The sequence below is a fragment of the Spermophilus citellus genome (assembly GCF_964194105.1).
Source record: "Spermophilus citellus genome assembly, chromosome: 1".
NCBI lineage: Eukaryota > Metazoa > Chordata > Mammalia > Rodentia > Sciuridae > Spermophilus > Spermophilus citellus.
In genome coordinates this window covers 270,877,080-270,899,309 of record NC_138182.1, presented here as the reverse complement: position 1 = coordinate 270,899,309, position 22,230 = coordinate 270,877,080, and the positions used below count along the sequence as shown (strand labels likewise).

General features: G+C 39.3%; 1 protein-coding gene across 1 annotated transcript in view; it reads left to right on the top strand.

The window, feature by feature from the left end:
- Positions 1-943: 943 nt before the first annotated feature.
- Positions 944-22,230, top strand: part of C9 (complement C9) — a gene marked incomplete at its 5' end in the record, with an annotated part of 49,581 nt that continues 28,294 nt past the window's right edge. Inside the window, 4 exons of the mRNA XM_081304583.1 lie at positions 944-1,083; positions 16,575-16,680; positions 17,031-17,175; positions 17,348-17,495. Coding sequence (XP_081160709.1) covers positions 944-1,083; positions 16,575-16,680; positions 17,031-17,175; positions 17,348-17,495 — 539 coding nt within the window. The remainder of the gene's footprint in view (positions 1,084-16,574; positions 16,681-17,030; positions 17,176-17,347; positions 17,496-22,230) is intronic.

The window sequence follows — 22,230 nt, the reverse complement described above, 5'->3', positions numbered from 1 at the left end:
AGAGGTCTTTCTAAAAGTCAGTGATACATTACCTATAAAACTCCATTGATGTCTTTTTTTCTCAAGTTGGTCATTCTCAATCTCAACCCTGGCCACACATTAGAAGCTTTTAAAAAATCCCAATCGACTTGGGCAGGGTGTAGGCAGACATCAATATGTTACCAAGCATTCCAGGTCATTCTCTTGTGCAACCAAGATTTTCAGAGGATTTGCATAGTTTTCAGAGAATTACCACCTATCCGAGACTTCCAAAACATGTCACCCTTTCTGTAAGTCCTGGAGAACTTGACAACATGAAACAAACACTACTTTTCAAGGCAGGGAGCCAAAATTTTCCATCTCAGACGCTTATCTGACTGATGTGTGATTCTGAGATAAGGAGGCCATATTCTTCTAAATGATATGGTTAATGCATTGAAGAGTTTACTTCTTTTTCTTCAAAATGATGCACTACACCTGGAAAGAAAGACATTTGTCAATGTGTTCTACCCTTTACCTTGCCCACATGGAAACAACCCACATATCTCATTTTTGGATTGTGAGTGGGAGTAGTTACAACATCATTTCTGTACCTTGCTTTCCATTGAATGTCATTCTTTTACTTACTTCAAGACTATGCCTCTATAAGAATCATCCACAGGCCTTTATTTTCAATAAAATACACATTCCCTCACCTTCCCTCCCTCCCAGAATCTACCAAGGTTAGAACTGCTGTTTTTCCCCTGATCTCATTTTATTTTTACATAGCACAAATGCTAATCTTAGACACTTTCACATTTAGGTTCATTACCCCCAAATACGTGTCAATATGGAAAAACAAGCCAAACATTACAAAATGACTCTACTTTAGTTGAACTTCGGTGCCCGGGCAGTCAAAATTGACAAAATCTCTGAACACATGCAAACAATAATCCTTCCCTGTCCTCTGGCCTTCTGCAAATAAATGCTTTACAGAACCTGCTGTAAAGGATCATCTCCCGGGGGGGAGCTGCCTAGCAGGAGCAGCATGTCCCCCAGCAAGCCCTTCATCTTTGCAATCAGCATTTTAGAAATAAGTCTCCTTGCTTCACTGCCCACTTCCAGGTGAGTCATGGCCTGTCTGTTTGTTTCTGGATTTCACTGTGGGATTTGGTGATTCAAGGTCTACTTTTAACAGCAAGGTAGACAGAAATGTTCAGCCAAATAGTGATATATAGATCCTCAGAATTTAACGAAAGGTTAAGAAAAGACATAGGGTACACCTTTGCAAGTTTGCTGTGGAAATCTGCTGTTGTGTCTGGGAATTTCTTCCCAAGAAGGCAGTGAAATGTTAGAACTAAGATTATTTTTAAATACTTAGAATTGTGAAATGAAGTGGATTATCAATAGTGTATGGTAAACCTGAGCTTATCAATGCCTAATGTCTGAAAAAAAAATTTAATTAAGGAAATTAATCCATCCCTCCTTTTATCTCAATGTCTAACATTTTAAAATTTTTGGTTATATCATCCTTTTCCCACCACATTAGACAAAAGTGAATAATTTCACTTCTCTTCCTTGACATCTGTAATGTACTCCAAGCTGTGTCCTGGGGTTTAGGGTCATGTTTTCTCCTTTGAAGTACACTACAGATCCATTGACCCTGCTTCCAGCAAAGATGCGCTTTCTCCTTTTTCTATGATTTGGCTCATGATTACAAAAGCCACGTGTTAGGACTTGCATATGGTTTGAGTGTTCCTAAAGGTTCATGTGCTGGAATCTTGGTCCTCAGTATGTCAAAGTGGTAGACCCCTTAAGAAATTGGGTCTTGTACAAGGTGATTAGGTCTTAGGAGCACCACACATATGAGTGGATTAATGCTGTCTCTAAGGAGTGGGTCAAGTCAAGTAGGAGTGGATTCATTCCTGAGAGAGATGGTTGTAAGAAAAAGTCTGGACCCCCCTCAGCCTCTTACTTCCTTATTTGCCTGCATACCCCTTCTGTTCATGGCAAATTTCCTCCTTGCGTTTTTGACTGTGTTATGACACAGTCAAGAAACCTTCCTCAGATGCTAGCATCATGCTTTTTGGACCTTGCAGCCACCAGAATCAGGAGTCAAATTAAGTTTCTGTTCTTTATGCATTACCCAGCATCAGGCATTTTGCTATAGCAACACAAAGTAGAATAAAACACTATAACAAGCCCATCCAGGAAAGAAATCAATTGGGCAGTAAGTGGTTACTGAATATCTACAGAGCACCTAGGAATGCAGGAGGTTAGGGTCACATGAAGCATCCTTCTTTCTATCCATAAGTCCTAGGGGAGGACACAAACCTGTGTGATCCAATACAGTATGAATTGATCTGAAGACAGTACTGAACTACTCCTAGTATCAACAGTGCAGCTAAGGGGAAACCTGAACACTGTTCCTCTGTCCAGACCAACCATGACCTGCACCCAATTCTCCTTTGGTCTTTTGACCCTTGGTTTGACCAAATTCTGCTTTGGACTCTGATATCCATTTCAAGCACATCTTGGCTCACCTCCCAGCTACAAAGGAGGCTGCCGTTCAACTTGGGCTCCACTTGCTGAGGTAGGCTGTTCTCAGCACTTAATCTTTCAGGAGTGGGCTCACAGTGGGCTACCCTGACCTGCACAGGCCCTGGGTCAAGTGCTCAGCTGACTTTGTCCATCCTAACACTTCTGCTTATATCTAAACAACATGGTTTCATTCAGAAAATATTTTCATTTTCTGGACATCTGGATGCAGAAGGAATGTGTACTTGAAAAGGCAATTATTGAAAGTTGCTTTAGCTCTCTTATACTGAAGTTGACCTTTTTCTTAAGTTACAAAAAAAATTTTTTTAATAGCCCACATTCCAGGATTATGGCTTCTACAGATCAAAAATGAGAGACTATGGGGAAGGCTTCAATTGCTTTGAAGTTCTTACCCCCTGGGTCCTGGTTGCACTCAGTGTCCCCAAGCAGGACCAGGAAGCCCCATTGGCTGGTCCTAAGCTCCAGGTAGCTGCTCTGCCCATTGGTTTGGCCCACAGTGTCCCCACTACCATGCTTCCAGAACTTGTCAGGGTTGCCCTGCTCTGAACACTCTGTAAAAGTTGAGGTCAAGACAAAGTGTTCAGAGACGTCGGTCATGAAATGAGAAGAATAATTTGCATTACCAAAGTACAAATTTACAAAGTACAAAATTTACAAATGATTTCTGAAATAATAAATTCAATCAGAATGAAGCATGCCTTTCAAGCTAGATTTCCCATTCAGATCAAGGTGCCATTACTTACCAACTGTGCAGGTTTGAACAAGTGAATCGCCTTCTCTGTGCCTCCATCCGCCCGTCTATAAGCTGTTGATAGTGTGTTTCCTAGGGACAAGTACTATAAATGAAATGAGTTCAACAACACTGAAGTTTCACAGTCTTTAGTCTAGAAGTTGGAAATAAAGGTGTTGGCAGGGCCATGTTGCTTTTGAGGCTCTGGGGGATCCTCCCTATTTTCTGGTGGCATCTGGCCATCCCTGGCATTCCTTGGTTAGCAGCTCCATCCCACCTGTCTCTGCCACTGTCACCACATGCCCATTTCTACATCATCTCCCCTCTGTGTAGGTCTTTATAAAATTTCCTTTTTCTTTGAACTACTGAGGAGCACAGGTTTTGCACATGCTAGGCAAACATGAGCTGTCACAGAATGACACCCCAACCCCTAAACCTCCCTTTGTATAAGGACCCCAGTCAGAGGGGATTAGGGGCCACTCTAGTATTTTCATTTTAACTTGATCACTTCTGTAAAGACCCTATTCCCAAATCAAGTTGCATCCTAAGGTACTGGGGCATAGGACTCCCACATGGCTCTTTTGGAGGGGATGCAATTCCACTCATCACTGTGACCATCTACCTAGGAAGGATTTTCGTGAAATCGCCTGTTTATGCCCCAGCTTACTGCTACTAGTGAGGGTTCACATGAGAACAGGTCCCCAGGGGGACATCATCTCTTACGCTTCTTGGGGTAGAATGCGAATGTTTAAAACCACTATAAGAGCAGAATAATAGCTCTAAGCATGTAGCTATTGAGACCCTTTCTTTTAAATTTGCAAATACCAAAATATTCACATTGTTCAAAGATCAAAAAGCAACAAGATATATATTGTGAAGTCTTCTTTCCCCGTGCATAACTTTTCATGAAATCTCCATTATCATACATAAAGTACTTACAAAGCCCCTTCCCACCTCACCTATCTTCTAGATAAACATGTGCATTCGTTTTTTGGATATCCTTCTACGACCTCTTTATATAGATTAAATCATAGGGTCTCATATTACCTTGTTTGCTCCCTCTCTTTGCTAGAAGTATATTATACACAGCGTCTTGTACTTTGCTCATTTCTCACATCACAATAGATATGAGAGACCTTTCTAAACCAGAGTGAAGGGCCTTCCTCATTCTCCCCATAGCTGGCTGATTTTCCATTGTCTGGACAGCTGTTGGAGTAACTCATCTCTTACCGACGGACATTCAGGTGGTTTCCAGTCTTTGTACCAGAAACAATGCTGCAAGGAATATCCTCATTGATATATAATTTCATAAGTAGATAGTATTAATTTGCCCCAAATAATATTAACTGGATCAAAAGGTAACCACCTTTGTGATCTGGCCAAAATTTTCCTATGACCCTGTGGAGTTAGTGTTATTTTCCACTTACCAGCAGCATATGAAAGTGTTTCCCCCATAGCCTTGCTGAAAGGAGCTGTGGGCCAACTCCTTGATGTTTCCCATAGGTGAAAAGTAGCATCTTGGTAGAGTTTTGATTTGTCTCTTTGTTATTGAAATTTATTTTATACATTTAAAGGCCATGCGCTGTGTGTGTGTGCTGTGTGTGTGTGTGTGTGTGTGTGTGTGTGCGTGTACTCTCCTTATTCTCTCTCTTTTTTTTTAATAGTCTCTTGTCTTTTATTCAGGAATTTCCTAATTACATTAAAATTAATGTTTTGTCTCTGATATCAACTAAAAATATTTTCCCAGTTTTTCATTCATCCTCTGATTTTCATGCGTTTTGTTTTTCGTATAGTTGAATCTTCTGCACATAATTTTAGTTTATTCTCTACTTCTAAAATAAGCAGGAGTACCAGATTAGGAGTTAGGATGCATGAAAACAATGAGGAAAGTGGGCTCTCAGGAGAAAATGCTCAGCTTTGAACCCAACTCTGCCCCTGAAGAGCTGCTGCCTACCCTGAGAAAAATTCCTTCCCACCCCCATGGCTCAGTTCCTCGTCTTTAAAGTGTAATAACAATAATAGATATTTCAAGGGGCAAAGGTAAGAATTAAATAGATAACACATGTAAATGCTTAAGGGAAGAGTTCTTGACACAAACTAGATATTCAAATGTTAGCAACTACTCTATTTTTGTTTACTTAATCTCAACAACCTAGAAAAATACTCAAGCATCCATTGATAGAAAAATTGGACCTAAAAACCTGAATATATACAAAATGTCCATTCTCCTCTTATTTTGCATTCTCCTGGGTGCTTTATTTCCATATTTAATAGAAGTTCACAGAGATTTATTTACCGGCTACCATTGGCCAAATAGGGCCCTTGTTTATTAATCCGTCTACCACTGCGAATACTGAGTTTCTAACATGGGACAGACATTGAGTCCATGGCTGCAGTATTGCTTTAGAACATTCCCAAGGGTCCCTGTACTCACTGGGCTTACGATCTAGTGAAGAACAGGAACAAGTAAATGGCACCTGAAACCCAGCCAAGTTCTTGGAGTGAATTCCGTGATGCTGTGGGAGGTGAGCCCTGCAAAACGCAAGCAGCCCACGTGTACCAGCTCCATCTGCTCTGGCCTTGGAGGACTTTGCTCTTTACTTGTGTTCCTTCACTCCTGTGCCCTCCACTTCTCCCTGTACATGGAATCATTCCTATCAGCACACAGACATGTTGTAACGACCCTGTTAAATGTTGGCCCAGTCCTAAGCCTTGCTCTAGCCACACTCTCACATCAGGTCTCAGGGCGTGAAATTCCACGCATATTCCAACAATTCCCACATCTGTGGTGAAGTACTGCTTATATTCCATCTCCTACAGGGCCAATCTTTTCCCCGAGTCCAATGTCCAATAACATAGTCAACATTCTTGAAAACATAATAGCCTCCCAGATTTAATATTGATTTCTCAATTCCTTCTCACCCACTACACCACAGTTCACCAAGTTGCTCAGATAAAATTCTAGGAGTTCTTCCTAACTCTGTCTGTGCCATTTTCACATGTGATCTAACAGCAAGTTCTGTTGGTACCACATTTAAAATGTATTCCAAATCTATTACCTTGTACCCTAGAAATGTGAAAATATACAATTATTATGTGTCAGTTATAATGTATAGAATATATAATATCTATCTATCTATATCCCAAATCTAACCACTTCAAATTATAGCCACTTTGACTACTATAGCCCAAATCACTATAATTTCTTTCCTGCATCCATTCTGGCCCATTCTCCAATAGTCTATCCATTCAGGAAGAGAAATCTCTGCGACATAAATTTGAGCATTATTTCTGCTCTCTAAGGATTCCCAGAAAGCTTGGAATCAAAGCAAATCTCTTCTATGGCCTCTAAAGTAGAAATGCACCCTGCCTTCTTCTCCTGGTGCATCTGTACTGTCTGCTCCAATACTAACATGCTACCTCAGGTCCTTTGTACTTATTGTTTCCTCAGTTTGAAACACTTTGCCCAAACCCTCACATAGATTTCTCTCTTTCTCTCGGAATTCATCCAGGTACCTAATCAAACTTCACCTCTTGTTCAGTCAATATGTTTTTGTTTTTGTTTTGCTTTGTAATAAACCATTGAAAAATAGTAACTTAAAAGAATAATATTTTCTTTTTATTTCTTTATTTTTTTCCTTCTGATACTGAGGATTAAACCCAGGGGCACACAGTCACTGAGCTACACCTCTGGCCCAATTAATTAATTAATTAATTGGATACTGGGGACTGAATCCGTGGCCACTTACCACTGAGCCACGTCTACAGCTCTTATTTTTTATTAGGAGACAAGGTCTTGCTAAGTTGCTAGGGCTGGTCTTGAACTTCCAATCCTCTTTCTTCAGCTATGTGAGTTGCTGGGATTGCAGGTGTGTGCCACTGTGCCTGGCTAAAAACTGTTTCACTTTTTCAGGAATCGGAGGGCTGCCTGGCTCTGTTGAACAATTCTCTTGGGTTTCCAATGTGGCTATAGTCAGACGGTGGCTGAGGCAATGGTCATCTTGAAGGCTTCTTCTGTCTTTGGTCTGTTACCTGCACTGGAAAGACTCAAATAGTGAGGACCTGGAACAATTAAGTCTTCAGGTCACCACCCACCCCCCCTTCTTTCTCTGTCTCTCTACTTTGCTCTACAGAGTAGGTGACCTCATACACAGCGATGAAAGTTACCCAGAGCAAATGTGTTGGGCAGAATTTGTGTGGCCTTTTCTCGTCCAACTTTGAAAGTCATGCAATGCCACTTTCCCTGTGTTTTATTCACTGAGGCAGCACAGTGCCCCAGCCAGCTTCAAGAGAAGGATGCTTTTTATGGTTTTGGTTATGAAGTGGCCCCCAAAAGCTCATGAATATTCAGAAGTGAAACCGTTAGATTATGAGAATTGTAACCTAATCAGTGCCTTAATCCACTTGAATGGATTAACTGGGTGATAACTATAAGTAGGGTGTAAATGGAGGAGTAGGTCACTGGGTTTATATTTTGTCCATGGCCTGCCCCCTCCCTTTTCCTTCACCCTCCCCCTTTCTCTCTCTCTCTCTCTCTCTCTCTCTCTCTCTCTCTCTCTCTCTCTCTCTCTTCCCTGACTGTAAAGAACTGAACAGTTTTCTTCTAATCTACCCTTCCTCCATAATGTTCTGCCTCATGTCTCATGTCGGGCCCAGAGCACTGTAGTTGATCAACCATGGACTGAACCATGAAAACCACAAGCCAAGATAAACTTTCCCCCCTCTAAGTTGTTCCTATCAGCTGTTTTAGTCACAGTGACAAAAAGCTGACTGACACAGGCACATAGACCCTACTTTAAATTGGAATATTGTCACAGAGCTTGTGGACTATATCTAAAGCCCCACACCTCCTCTAAGAGTGTTCTTTGTCTGCTCTATTTAAACACCCATGCCTACCCCTTGGTACTCTCTTCCTTCTTGTCCTGCTTACATTCCTTCAGAATGCTTATGTCTTAACTGGTGGTATAGATTATATTTTCTAGCACATTCACTTATTGTATCTCACGCACCAGAATGTAGGCTCTGTGGCAGCAGATCATGGGTTAAGAATGCAATCCTGGTTAGCTAATGTTTCTCCATTCCAGGAAGCCACGTTGCATTATATGTTGACACAAAGATTCCTTCATATGGTAGGTGTTTCCTGCCTGGCCTGACCACAGTGTCCTATTAGCTGCTCCTGATATTTGCTTTTCAAAAGCTGAAAACTTCTTTCCTGGCAGAAGGATGGGGCTGGGCCTACATCAACAGCCTTCCTTTACTGCATTTCTGGCCCAGAGTTGGGCCTCCTGTGGTGGTGATATGAACTGCTTTGATCTAGGAAGTGTCTTTCAAGCTGAGTTTGAAACACTTGGAGATACATTGCACTTGATAAACACATTTTATCTAAGAATCCAGAAAGTGCTTGACAAACACTTCTCTCAGTCTAATAGCTCAGCTGCATGATAGGCAGGTGGTGAGTGCTAGATATACACAGTCCTTGAGCTACAAAAGATTATCTGCTGAGTGAGTTAAAGGGGCTGAGGAGGTGGTGCTGGGCTCACAGGGTGAAAGACAGAAGGGGCTATTCCAGATGACTGAGATCCTCTCCTAATATTTATGCAGCATATGTACTTCAATAACAGCATTTTTGCATGATCTATTTATTATTCCTTCCTAATAATTCGATGAGTTCTGTTTTTCTTGTGCCTCCAGGTATCTAAGCACCTGGCACAGTGAAGGCTAGACAGCCATGTGCTAACACAATTTTCAGTTTATTTTTGCCTCATTTGACATCATTTCATTCTATGTATAAGATAGATCCAGGCAAGAATCGGGTTATCCAGTTCATATGCTTTACCTGGAGCTGCTATATTGGAAAAATAAATTGCATCCTTGTTAACTCACTGTATCTCAAAACGTCTAAAAATCCTGAGGGTCTTACATGCAGAAGTTATTGAACTAACTATGAATGTTTATTTCAGAGAGGATTTGTGTTGGGGTAAAAGGTAATGCAGGGACAAGACAAAATTATTCTGAGCAAGGAATGGACAGATGCAGATTTTAAAAATTTAATTTATTTGTTTATTTATTCTAATTAGGTATATATGAGAGCAGAATACATTTTGATTCATTGTACACAAATGGAGCACAACTTTTTATTTCTCTGGTTGTACACAATATAGCATCACACCATATGTGCAGTCAAACATGTACCTAGGATAATGATTTCCATCTCATTCTACTATCTTTCCTCTGCAATGCACCCTCCACTACTCTCCTTCCTGTTTGCCCAATCAAAGATCCTCCATTCTTCCCATGCACACATCCCCCCATATGGTTCATCATCCACTTATCAGAGATAACATTCAGCCTTTAGATTTCGGGGATTGGCTTATTTTGCTTAGCATGATATTCTCCAACTCCATCCATTTACATGCAAATGCCATAATTTTATTCTCTTTTAATGCTGAGTAATATTCCATTGTGTATATATACCACAGTCTCTTTATCCATTCATCTATTGAAGGGCATCAAGTTGGTCCCACAGTTTAGCTGCTGTGAATTGAGCTGCTATAAACATTGATGTGGCTGTGTCCCTGTAGCATGCTGACCTTAAGTTCTTTGAGTATAAATGAAGGAGTGGGATAGCTGGGTCAAATGGTGGTTCCATTCCATGTTTTCTAAGGAATCTAATACTGCTTTCCAAAGTGGTTGTACCAATTTTCAGTCCCATTAGCAATATATGAGTGTACCTTTTTCTCCACATCCTTGCCAACACTTATTATTGCTTATATTCTTGATAATTAACTGGAGTGAGATAAAATATTAGAGTAGTTTTGATTTGCATTTCTCTAATTACTAGAGAATTTGAGCATGTTTCATGTATTTATTGATTGATTGTATATCTTCTTCTGAGAATGTTCAGTTTCTTAGCCCATTTATTGATTGGGTTATTTATTTATTTATTTATTTATTTTTGGTGTTAAGTTTTTTGAATTCTTTATATATCCTGTAAATTAGTGCTCTATCTGATGTGCATGTAGTAAAGACTTTCTCTCACTCTGTGGGCTCTCTCTTCACATTATTGACTGTTTCTTTTGCTGAGAATAAGACTTTTAGTTTGAATCAATCCAATTTATTAATTCTTGATTTTATTAAGGAAGTCAGGACCTAATCCAACATGATGAAGAATTGGGCCTATGTTTTCTCCTATTAAGCATAGGGTCTCTGGTCTAATTCCTAGGTCCCTGATCCACTTTGAGTTGAGTTTTGTGCATGGTGAGAGATAGTGGTTTAACTTCATTTTGCTGCGTATGGATTTCCAGTTTTCCTAGCACTGTCTGTTGCAGAAGCTGTCTTCTCATCAATGTGTGTTTTTGGCACGTTTGTCTAGTATAACATAACTGTATTTGTGTGGGTTTGTCTCTGTGTCTTCTGTTCTGTACCATTGGTCTACATGTCTATTTTGATGCCAATACCATGCTGTTTTTGTTACTATAGCTCTGTAGTATTATTTAAGTTCTGGTATTATGAAGCCTCCTGCTTCACTCTTCTGGCTAAGAATTGCTTTAGCTATTCTGGGTCTCTTATTTTTCCAATTAAATTTCATAATAGCTTTTTCTATTTCCATGAGGAATGTTATTGGGATTTTAATTGGAATCGCATTAAATCTGTATAAAGCTTTTGGTAATATAGATGCATATTCTTCATCCAGTAACTGTCAAACTTGGGACAGATAAAAAGTGCAACTCTCCATTTTTAGCTCCTTTTCTATAAAATAGAATTAGTGATATTTATTAAATTTACCAATCAAAAGTAAAGGTTTAATGAAAAAATGAGCTTAGAAAAGTTGTTTAGTTAAACTAGCAGACAAATTAAGGTACTGTTAAATAATAAACCTTTGTAAGTTTTGTGGGATGAGTTGTGTTCCCATAAAATTGATACACTGATCCAATGATTGCTAATATAACTGCATTTGAATTAGATATTTACAGATGTAATGAATTTAAAGTGAGGTCATTAGGGGTGAGCCCTAATCTAAATATGACTGTTGTCCTTACAAGAAGAGGAAATTCGGACAGGAAGACCATGATGAAGACTCAGCGAGAAGATGATGATTTGTGGGCCAACGGAAGGATCTCAGAAGCTACCCGTCTTGTCTCACTATACCTTGACCTCAAACTTCCTGTCTCTAGAGTTGTGGGGAAAATGAATTTCCGTTTTCAAGCTTCCCAGTCTGTGGTTTTCTGGTATTTGAAAAACAACAACAAAAAAAATTGTTGTGAAATAGTCCTAAAGCCTAGAGGGATGTAAGTACTGCTCCCAGGGCAAGGATTTGTGAGGATCTTCCTATGGGGATAGGGTATGTCAGAGAAGAAACTCAAATCACAGTTCAAGAGGGCACTAAAGATCAAAGGCAAATGTCAAGTGCTTTGTTCTAGCCCCAAAGTGTGAATCAAACTTTGAAAAGAGAACAGGAGACCTTGGGGAAGCTGAGAAGGAAGCGGATCGGTGTGCAAAAAGAGTTAGAGAACTGTCTACAGCCAATGCCAGGATCACTGGAGCAGGGTCTGGTCACTTATGGGTGAGCAGATGAACAGGCTCCTTGAGGTTCCCATCACTGGCTTTACTCGATAAAGGACTGTAATTCACTCTGGGATGTTTGCAGTGGGTTTTACCTTCCATGCATTATCTACAGTCTCTACCATATCCTCTCAACCAACACTCAGTGAAACTAGTCTCTGTGGTAAGTAAGAAATAAAGATACCAGGACATTGGTTTCCAGGTGTGTTTTCTGGAACTAAGGAGGTAATTGCCCTTGGGTCTCAGATACTGAGACAAAATGCTAACATGACTGTCTAAGTAAGTGATGAACACGAAAAAGAAAGGAACCAATAATCCTATTAAAATAGGATGATGTTGAAAAGATCCACAGTGATGTTAACAGCAAAGCCTGGTGTAATTCCCAAAACCAGAGATAGCCTGGCACAGTGACATGTCAGTCAATGGTGGTTTCAGGTTTGGGTAATGTTGACATGAGCACACCCTGATCTACTTAAGTCCCACCCCTTTGAATACCATGTATTCAAAGATACAGCAGAAAAAACAAAAAAAAAGGTTTTTGTATTATGGATTGAACTCAGGGGTGCTTAACCACATCCCCAGTTGTTTTTTTGGCTTCCACTAAGCTGCTCAGGGCCTCACTAAATTGCTAAAGTTGGTTTTGAACTCCTGATCCTCCTGACTTAGCCTCCTGAGCTGCTGGATTATAGGCATGTGCCGCCATTCCCTGCAGATATTGCAGTATTTTTCAACATTGTCTGAGCCTGAGAATCACCTGGGTAGCTTTTTTAAAACACTGCTGTCAAGACTCCTTCCACAGAGATCCTCATTGAATTGGTATGGAATTGCTATCCCAGTTTTACAATTTCTTTATTTTTAATGTCCGAGGACTAGGCTATGCAACCAGTATTGAGAACATTGCTATGAGGCACAAAGGTGTATCTGCCATTGCTTCTTCATGAGGCCTATCAGCTCCTCACAAATTTTCTGGAAACTTTCTAGCAAACAATTTCTCATCTGTGTATATTCAGGCAATACATAATACTCAGACTTCCAGGAAAGTTGGTTCTTCTAGAGGTTTGGTAGCCTGCATAATACATTTGGAACCTGTACTTTTAGAAGATAAAAGCTGATTGGGTCTCCTGATATTCTGAATGGTGTAAGCAAGGGTCAAGTTTACAAAAATGGTATCTCTAGTCATAAAGCATAAAGATAAGCAAGTTTCTCACACAAACCATGTGGGTGGTTCACCAGGAGATCACACCCTAGAGAAACACAAACCTAGTTCTGTTTAAGACCACTTGCCAAGAGAGCTTCTTTCTTCTTCTTTCATTTATTTATTTGTTTAAAAAAAGAAACCCACTGCCAAATAACTATCTATGTTCCAAGTTCTTCATATGAAGCTGAAGAAGACATAAAAGTCCCAAAGTACTAATATCTCTACCTAGGATGTAAATTTCACTTAGTTTGGAGAACCTGCTTTTTGTTTGTTTGTTTGTTTGTTGTTGTTTTGAATAACATTATATTTACCATGTCTACTCAATAATGGCCAATTAATAAGTATTTAATAACTTAATGAGTGAACAAATTAATTACATGAAATATATCATTGCAAAGGCATTTAAGATATAGGGAGAAACAAGATGCCATAAAAGTATGTACATAGAAAGCTAGAGTAGGCTAGAAGTTTAAGAAAGGTTCTCAGGAAAAAAAAATGTGTCTAAGATGACATCAGTATGGTGAATAGGGAATATCACAAAGACTGGAAAACATGAGGAAAAGTGGTTTATCGTTAAAATTTAAGTTCAGTGTGCTTGGAAACTAAGGGGGAAAAGTAAGGTTGGAGAATTAGGAAGAGGATGGGCTGCATAGAGCTCTCCAGGTCGTGTGTACTGGTTCTCATTGCAATTGCAATAAATGAACACAAACCTGGTGGCTTAAAACACAAATGTATTTTACAGTTTTGAAGGTCTCAAATCTGAAAGGGGTCTCACTGGGCTAAAATCTATGTGCCAGCAGAACTGGATCCATTAAGGAAGACTCTGGGAAGAATCAATTTCCTTGCTATTCCCAGATTCTAGAGCGAGCTGCACTTCTTGACTTGCTGCCCACTTCTTCCATCGTCAGGGCCAGCAACAACAGATGGAATCCCTTTTCATAACTTCAATTCCTCTTGCCTCCTCTGTCTTTATAACTCTCTTACCGGGCTGGGGATTTGGCTCAAGCGGTAGCGCGCTCACCTGGCCCGGGGTTCGATCCTCAGCACCACATACAAACAAAGATGTTGTGTCCGCAGAAAACTAAAAAAAAGATAAATAAATAAATAAAAATAACTCTCTTACCTACTCTTCTTTAGGAGTTTTTTATGTGATTAGACCAGGCGTGATGCCACACACCTGTAACCCCAGAGGTTCTGGAGGGTGAGGCAAGAGGATCTCAAGTTCAAAGCCATCCTCAGCAACTTAGTGAAGCTCTAAGCAACTTCGTGAGACCCTGTCTTAAAATAAAGCATCAAAAAGGAGGCTTGGTATGTGGTTTAGTGGTTCGGTGCCCCTGGGTTCAATCCCTAGTACCCCCCCACACCAAAAAAAAAAAAAAAAGAGTTCATGTGCTTAGAGTCGGCTCACACTCCAAAGCAAAATATTCTCCCCTTAATTACCTCTTCAAAGTCTCTTTTGCCATCTAAAGTAACATATTCACAGAATCCATTGATTAGGACATGGACATCTTTGGCAGTCATTATTTACACCATATTAAAATTTGTAGGCTTCATCATAAAAGCAATGGAAAGCTACTGAGGGGTTTTCAGTAGGGAAATGGCAAGATCAAATTTGTACTTATAAAAGATCCCTCTGGATGCCTTATGTAAACTAAGTCAGAAATTATTGTAGCTATCTAGGAGAGATGTAGTGTTAGTGTAAATCAGAAAGAAATTTTAAAAAAAAGTCTGGAAGGAATGAAAAATAAAGAATGAGTTTGAGTCATTTATACGACTGTCAACAACAAGTTTGAGTGTTTGATTAGATGTCAGAGATGAGGATGGAGTATGAGACAAGGAACACCCAGATCTATGACTAGGATAACTGCATAAATGAAGGAAAAGCTTTGAAAGAAGAGGAAAAAGAATAAATGCATTTGGGAATACCTTGAGTCCAAGGGCCATGAAGATGTCCCAGTGCAGATGTCCAGTTAGGAGTTGGATTCATTTAAAATTCAGGAGAGATGTCTGGACTTTGGATTTCCCTACAGGTGTCATTAGCACACACGTGGAAGCCAAACTCTGGGGAAAGAATGGAGAAAAAAGATAGAGAGGTCCATGCTAGGACCTTAAGGAAAACCAGCTTTGAAAACTGTCAGAAGAGGAGGCATAGCAAAATACAGCACTCAGCACACAAGAAAGAGGATGAGTACAAAGGAGTCTAGTGTCATTCAGCCTAAGGGAAGAGGGAGAGTGTGTGCTTTAAAAGCAAGAGTGGTCAATTGCATTAAATGCTGTGAGCAAGTCCATAAAATAAGGACTGAAATAAGGACTTAGCTTCCTCAATTGGAAGGTAAGGAGTAAGAGATCTGGGATGAAACTACTTTTTCTTTGTCAAGAAAATTGTTTTAAAAACTCAGAGAATTTAGAAGTAGCTACAGGAGTATGGAGGGATGAAGGGGAGGAGACATGATAGGGAATGAGAAACATGTTTATGGCAATTCCTTTAAGAAGCATCATGGTGAATGGCAGGAGGGAGATGAAGGTAGCTGGAAGAAAATGTAGAGTTCAAGAGAAATGTTCTACTTGTTCACTTAGTGGTTTGTTTTCATTTAATCTCACTGATTTGAACACATTGCATTAAAGATGAAAAGGTTTTGAGGAAGAGTCTAAAGTGGAGGTGATGTTCCACTGATTAAAGTCATAAAGAAGAGCTGAACTCAAGAGCTTTTGTGGAAGCATTGGCCTTACTTGGAAGGGAGGTAGAGGCAGGAAATCTGTAGCATTCTTGTTTGTTGCCTTCTGGTTTTATTTGGTCTGGTCTCCTTTCTGTCATTTATTGGAATAACCATCCAAGGTGGTGTGGTGACTAGAAGAGATCCAGATGGTGAACCAAGGGAGAGAGGGAAGTTCAAAGCCAGAAAAGTGTTGCTGAGCCCTGCATCTGGGGAGGCTATAAATGCCAAAATGTATGATGGCAAAACTCCACAAGATCAGGAATAAGTCCAGAAGTGGAGTGTGAAGTGGTGGAGCATCCAGCTTGGAACATTCTTACAGAACCCTGGAGAGGGAAAGCCTGATTTACGAGGTGCTTGCTGCAGCAACAGCCAGGCTGGCTGGCTCAAATTTATGCAAGAACCAGGCAACTTCAGGCTTTGCTAGATGCTTGGGGGTGAGGGGCAGTGTACAAAGAAAGGGCCACAAGATCTCTAACTTCTATGAATTCATCATCTAGTGGGAAATATAAGAATAATCAGTGTGAACCACCTGTCAGGTTACTGAGCCAGTTTTCCTCCTCTATTGTCATTATTATTGTTAGGTTGAAAGTCAAGCCATGATACCATCCAAAAAGTAAACAAAAAGATAAATAAAAAATACAAAATACCATGTGGTCAAGTGTCAAATGGGAGATATGGCGCATATATATATATATATATATATATATATATATATATATATATATAGTGTGTGTGTGTGTGATTTGGAAGGGGGTTCCAGAGTAAATAGATTAAATTGGTTTGTGAAGACTTCTTAGAAACAGGCACACAATAATGGTCATTATTAATTTGGAGTGTTTTATTACCTTAGTTTTTGCCAAGAGCCAATACAAGGAAATGGCTCTCCATTGCCCATAGACTGCAGAATGAGCCCTTGGAGTGGATGGTCACAGTGTGATCCTTGCCTCCGACAAATGGTAAGTGTTCATCTACATTTCCCCCAACTTCCCCCCATGGATACTATATTCCTTGCCTCTCCAGGGAAATGGCTGTGAGGCAGCAGACCCCCAAACTAAGTTTCAACCCCAAAAGAGATATATTCACGTGTAGATAAGTGGTTAACTGTATGTTGTGCAATATACTTAATGAACATGGTGAGACCTCATCTTTGGCATGAGAGACTGCAAAAGCTAGACTGCAAAGTGTTACTTTAAGTTACTCAGTAACTGCCTCTACTTCTCTCTTACAACCATTGAGTCTTTTGGGCTCCAGAGGCAGCAACACTGGGGCTTTACTAAGTCTAACCTTTCCAGCTGATCTTGCGCAGTTTCGCTCAAGGACCATCGAAGTCTTTGGACAATTTAATGGGAAAAGTTGCCTGGATGCTCTGGGAGATAGACAGCAGTGTGTGCCCACCCAGCCTTGTGAGGAGGTCAGGGACAACTGCGGAAACGACTTTGAGTGCAATACAGGTAATCCTTGCGCTCCAGTTTCTCACTGTGGGTTTCTATGCATGCTCATGAGCGAAGAGAAGTAAACATGCTTTTTATTCCAAATGTGATAGTGTCCCTAACAACATCGACATGCCCTGTGCAAAGAAATTCAACACATTTGGCAGAGTGTCTTTCCTGATTTTGACTGCAGGCAGATGCATAAAGAGGCGACTTTTGTGCAATGGCGACAATGACTGCGGAGACTTTTCAGATGAGGATGATTGTGACAGTGATCCCCGTCCGCCTTGCCGTGACCGAGTGGTGGAAGAGTCTGAGCTGGCACGAACGGCTGGCTATGGGTCTGTATTTATGCTTTTTCCAGATGACTAGGAGTGACGGCAAACTCCAACACTCTCACTGGGATACGGTGCAAGAATGATTTGTATGAAGGACACAGTTGCTGCAACTTTTGGCTCTGTACCTTTAAAAAATATATTTAGCCTGGAAATGTGTTGAAAGTAGAAGGTACTTTGGCTAAACTGCCTGCCTCAGGAGGGCTCTGTAGAATGGATTCAACTATCAGAATATTACTTCTCAATCCAGAGGGAGATGAAATGTCGGAAAATCAACTTGACTTGACACGTTAACATTTAGAACTGAGTGGCCAGTAGTAGGTCTGGTATTGAATTCTCAACAAGGCTGTCTTTCATTAGAACTACTCTTGGAACAATACCTGATAATAAGTTCTCAAGAGATTCTAGCATTCTGAGAGTGCCACTCATTTTCCCTACAGAATATTGAGACTGAACAGGTGACTGTAAGCTCTAAGGGAAGTCTTGGAGTTTAGAGCTCAGGAATATACACAATAGGAACTATTCTGTGCTCCAAGAATTGGAATAATGACATAGATCTGAGGCTCTATTCTGTTCCAGAGTCAGAGGGCATTCCAGAATGTCCCTGACATAGTCTCCCTTAGTTGTCCTAAGCTGGGTGAATCTGTCCCTAACAAGACACAGTTATTCTCCCACCAAGCAGTGCATCGACAGAGGTTTCCTGGCTATGTTTCACCATCTGTAATGCAGTGTGTCTCTTTATCCTCATGAATTCAGTGCCTGGTTCATAGTAAATGAATTAAATGAAATTAAATTCCATTATAAATACTTGGTATGTAGATAAGTGAATTAATTAAAAATAAAAATCTGTATATAAGCATTTTCTGAAATACTGGCAGTTGATAACAGTTAAGACTGAAACAGGGTTCCTTGTAAGAAATTCAGGGTCAGACCTCTAGAGCTTCAATGAGGATACTAGAGAAAAGAAAATGGGAAATGGTAAGAGTGAGGCTGACAGAGGGATTAAGACAGGGGTTATCAATGAGGGGTGATTTCCCCACCCACACACCCCAGGAGACATCCAACAGTATCTAGAGACCGTTTTAGTTGTCAGAACTTGGAGGAGATTGGGGTGAGTGCTGCTTACTGGTAGGTGACTACTGGTGGGTAGTGACCAGAGTATTGCGGAACATCCTACCACGCACAGGACAGCTCAACCCCAAATGTCAATTAGAAATCCTACACCAAAGTGCTTGGCAGTTCCTAAGATAAAGTCTCTATATCAGGTTTGGCTAAAGTGAAAAAGAAGAAACTTCTTTTTTAACAAAATTAAGAACAAAACTCCAGAATACCAAGAGTTAGGCACTAGAGAAGATATGTCACACACCCTCTATTCACCTCATAAAACTTGTCCAAGCAGCCTCAAATATTGCCCACAGTGCCACTGGCCCTTAGTCTAGAGGTGGGGACCTTGATTCACGTGGATTTTCTCAGAGCCTCATAGCAAATGGCAGTCAGTTGTATGGATGTTGTCCAAAACCTCACAGCCCAATCACTGTGCATTTAAATGAGCCTCAACTCTTTCTGCTGCTCCCCTTGGGGAGACATTGTGAGTCCATGCTGAAAACCCACTACTATTTTATTTTGCTTTATTTTGGATCCAAGAAACAGTTTTCTTTCTAATCTAAACAAAAGAGTTTGAAACAGGGAATTACATGTGCTATTTATTTTCACTCAATGCAAATTTATTTTTGTCTTATAGGAAAAAAATACAGAATTTTTGGTCCACTTAGCTAAAAAACAATAATTTATAATCTATTGGTTTCCTTTGTTCAGGGAATAGAAAAAGTTATTACATAGCTTTTGCCAGGGAGTTTCATAATGATGAATCCCGGAGAGCTAGCAAGGAATCCTTAAATACCTTGTGCTTTACCAGGGTCCTGGCAGGTGTTGGGGACTGTCACAGGGCTGAGACTTCAAGGCATAGGGGGTGGGGCCCCAGCTCTTGGAAAGGACAGCAGCAGATGTGAAAAATGAGGTAGCTGGATAGTCCATCAGCATTTTTTATTAAATTCCCCATTACCACGAATAAAAACCTATAACAAATTTAGTCTTCATAAGACCTATTTTTCAGTACAATTTTCATTTGTATAATACTTTGAACTTTTCAAAATCTTTGTATATTGTATCTCTGTGGCTTTTCATAATAATCTTGTGAGATTGTTAGAGGAGATATTATATTCATTTTATAAATAAGAACTAAATGAAATAATTGAGGCCATTTGGCTAGTTTTTTGTGAACTAAAACCCAACTTTCTCTGACTCATATAAAATTATTGTTTTCCATCAAGCCACCCACCCTTTCCTTCTCTCCATGGTCCCCCCACATTTCTTCCATATCATTATAAAGTCTATAAGTCAATAAGTTTTCTGCAAAGCAAAACTAACCTTTAAAAATTAAACTCCTTAAGTAGTTATCTATTATCCAAATATTTGTATTAAGAATATAGGAGATTAGTATAAACTACTAATTAATATTTAAGAAGAGGTCAACGCAGCATGCTGTGTTATACTCATTAATCTTCAAGGGCTGGGGCTATATCTCAGTGGCAGAGCACTTGCCTAGCATGTGGAAGCACTGGGTTTGATCCTTAACAGCACATTAAAAAAACTAAACAAATAAAATGAAGGTATTCTGTCCATCTACAGCTATGGAATATTTAAATAATAATACTCTTCAAAATGATTAACATTCCATTTTTATTTACTATAAGTCTTTGTTTTTCTCATTCACAGATCTAGACTGTATGAGAAATAGAAGCCATGGGAGTAAACACCCTGATCATAGCAACATGCTTATAAACTGCTTCTACATACTTTAGTCTAGAAATCTTCAACGAAACCTATCAACGGGCACATACAGTCAGATTCGTTTATGCCAGAAAGTCACAGCACTTGAACTAATTAATTAATTTCTACTTTTTCATTTGAAGGACTCTCATTTGAATAACCATGCTAGGAGAATTCAGTTGTATCAGGAAGGACTGAGGCGCTTAGGGAAATCTTCCAACCCATCTTGCATTCATCAAAAGATATAAATCCAAACCAGCTGCCAATGATGTACAATATGCAAAGGGATTACTTTTTTTGTGATCTAAGCATTGCACCACTTCTGTAAAGGGAGCTTTCTCATTAATTCACCTGGCAACTTGGAACTGCCTGTGGTTCTCCAAGCAGGTGTGAAAACAGGCATTGCTAAATGCTGCCAAAGAACACATGGTTTTTTTGTTATTATTATTTCCCAGGTGATGACTTCCTTTTCATGAGACGTTTTCATGTTTCTTAGCAAAAAAAAAAAAAAAAAAAAAAAAAAAAAAAATTGGCTCATTCTAGAGTAGACTTGCTGTCTCTGTAGTAGTGGAATCCAGTCAAAAGTTTGTGAAACATCTCCTTAGTTGTGCTTCAGATTGTGTCTCAGCTTTATTGTAGCTTTCCAAATGGATCCAGCCAACTGGTCAGCTTGCTGTTCTATAAAATAACCCTCAGACTAGCGTGTGCCTATCGTGAGTGCACCAAACTTTCCAAGGGGGAGACAGGTACATTTTAGGGTAATAGTTCAAGTATTAATTATTGAACCAATTTGCTATAGTAAATCCTCAACTTCCACATGAACATTTCTTCATGAGATTAATAAGTCAGACGATTGAACTATATTCAAATTGTCAAGCTCATTCTCCTTCTTGACTCTTTTTTTATCTCCTACTTTCCCAAAGCAGAGTATATATACAATTTTACTACAAGGTGGAAAACCTAAGATATGATTCCAGATATAGGTACTCAATTGGAATTTAATGCCTTGGGAATTGAATGGTGTCCATTTTTTTTGTTTGCTTGTTTGTTTTAGCATCAGTGTTGAAAGATGTCCTAAATGATTGTCAGCTAATGTACTACAAAAATGATTTTGGTAAAAGACCATTCTGTATATATTTTTTGGTATATAACTCAGAAAACCAAAGAATTGAGTGAGATTTCTCTGACAAAATTCCTTCTATTCTTATAGAAGTGTATCAGCTATTACACCTGTAAAAAATGGAAAGGAAGAATAAAATTGTTGCTGAACTCTGTCTCTTCCAGGAACTTAAGTAATCTTCACCTATGGGTGCAGAAACTAATTTATTGGTTTAAAAAAAAGCCATGTTTATTTCACTGAGATAACTTTCCAATAAAATTTCACTGTGTTCAGTAATTTAGAAAATTTTAGTATACTTATATATACTATCAAGGATGAAGAAATTTGTAAATATTTAGGCTCTAGGGTCAAAGGATGTTTAATACTTCAAAATTCCAACTAATATATCTTTTGGTAGAGAAAGTATAACAGGGTGACCAATAAAAATGTTTTAAGCATAAACTATATTACATTCTGTGGGGAATGAAAAAGAAATAAAAAATTTAAAAATCAAGAATAAAAGAGGACACAGAGGATATAAGAAATCTCTGTACTTTCTGTTCAATTTTTCTGAAAAATTTAAACTGCTCTAAAAATAATCTACTTTTATTAAGAAAAAGAATACAACAAAATACTATGAAATTCTTTTGAAGTAGAAAATATTGTAAGTACTTACCAAATGCTGGAAATTTTATCCCTTGCAACTATTTTAAGCTAAAGATGAAAAATCTCAGATGTCATGCTAAGAAGGTGCAGGAAAACATAGCTTATCAATATTCTTTTCTACAGTATGCAAACAGAAAATCTAAAGAA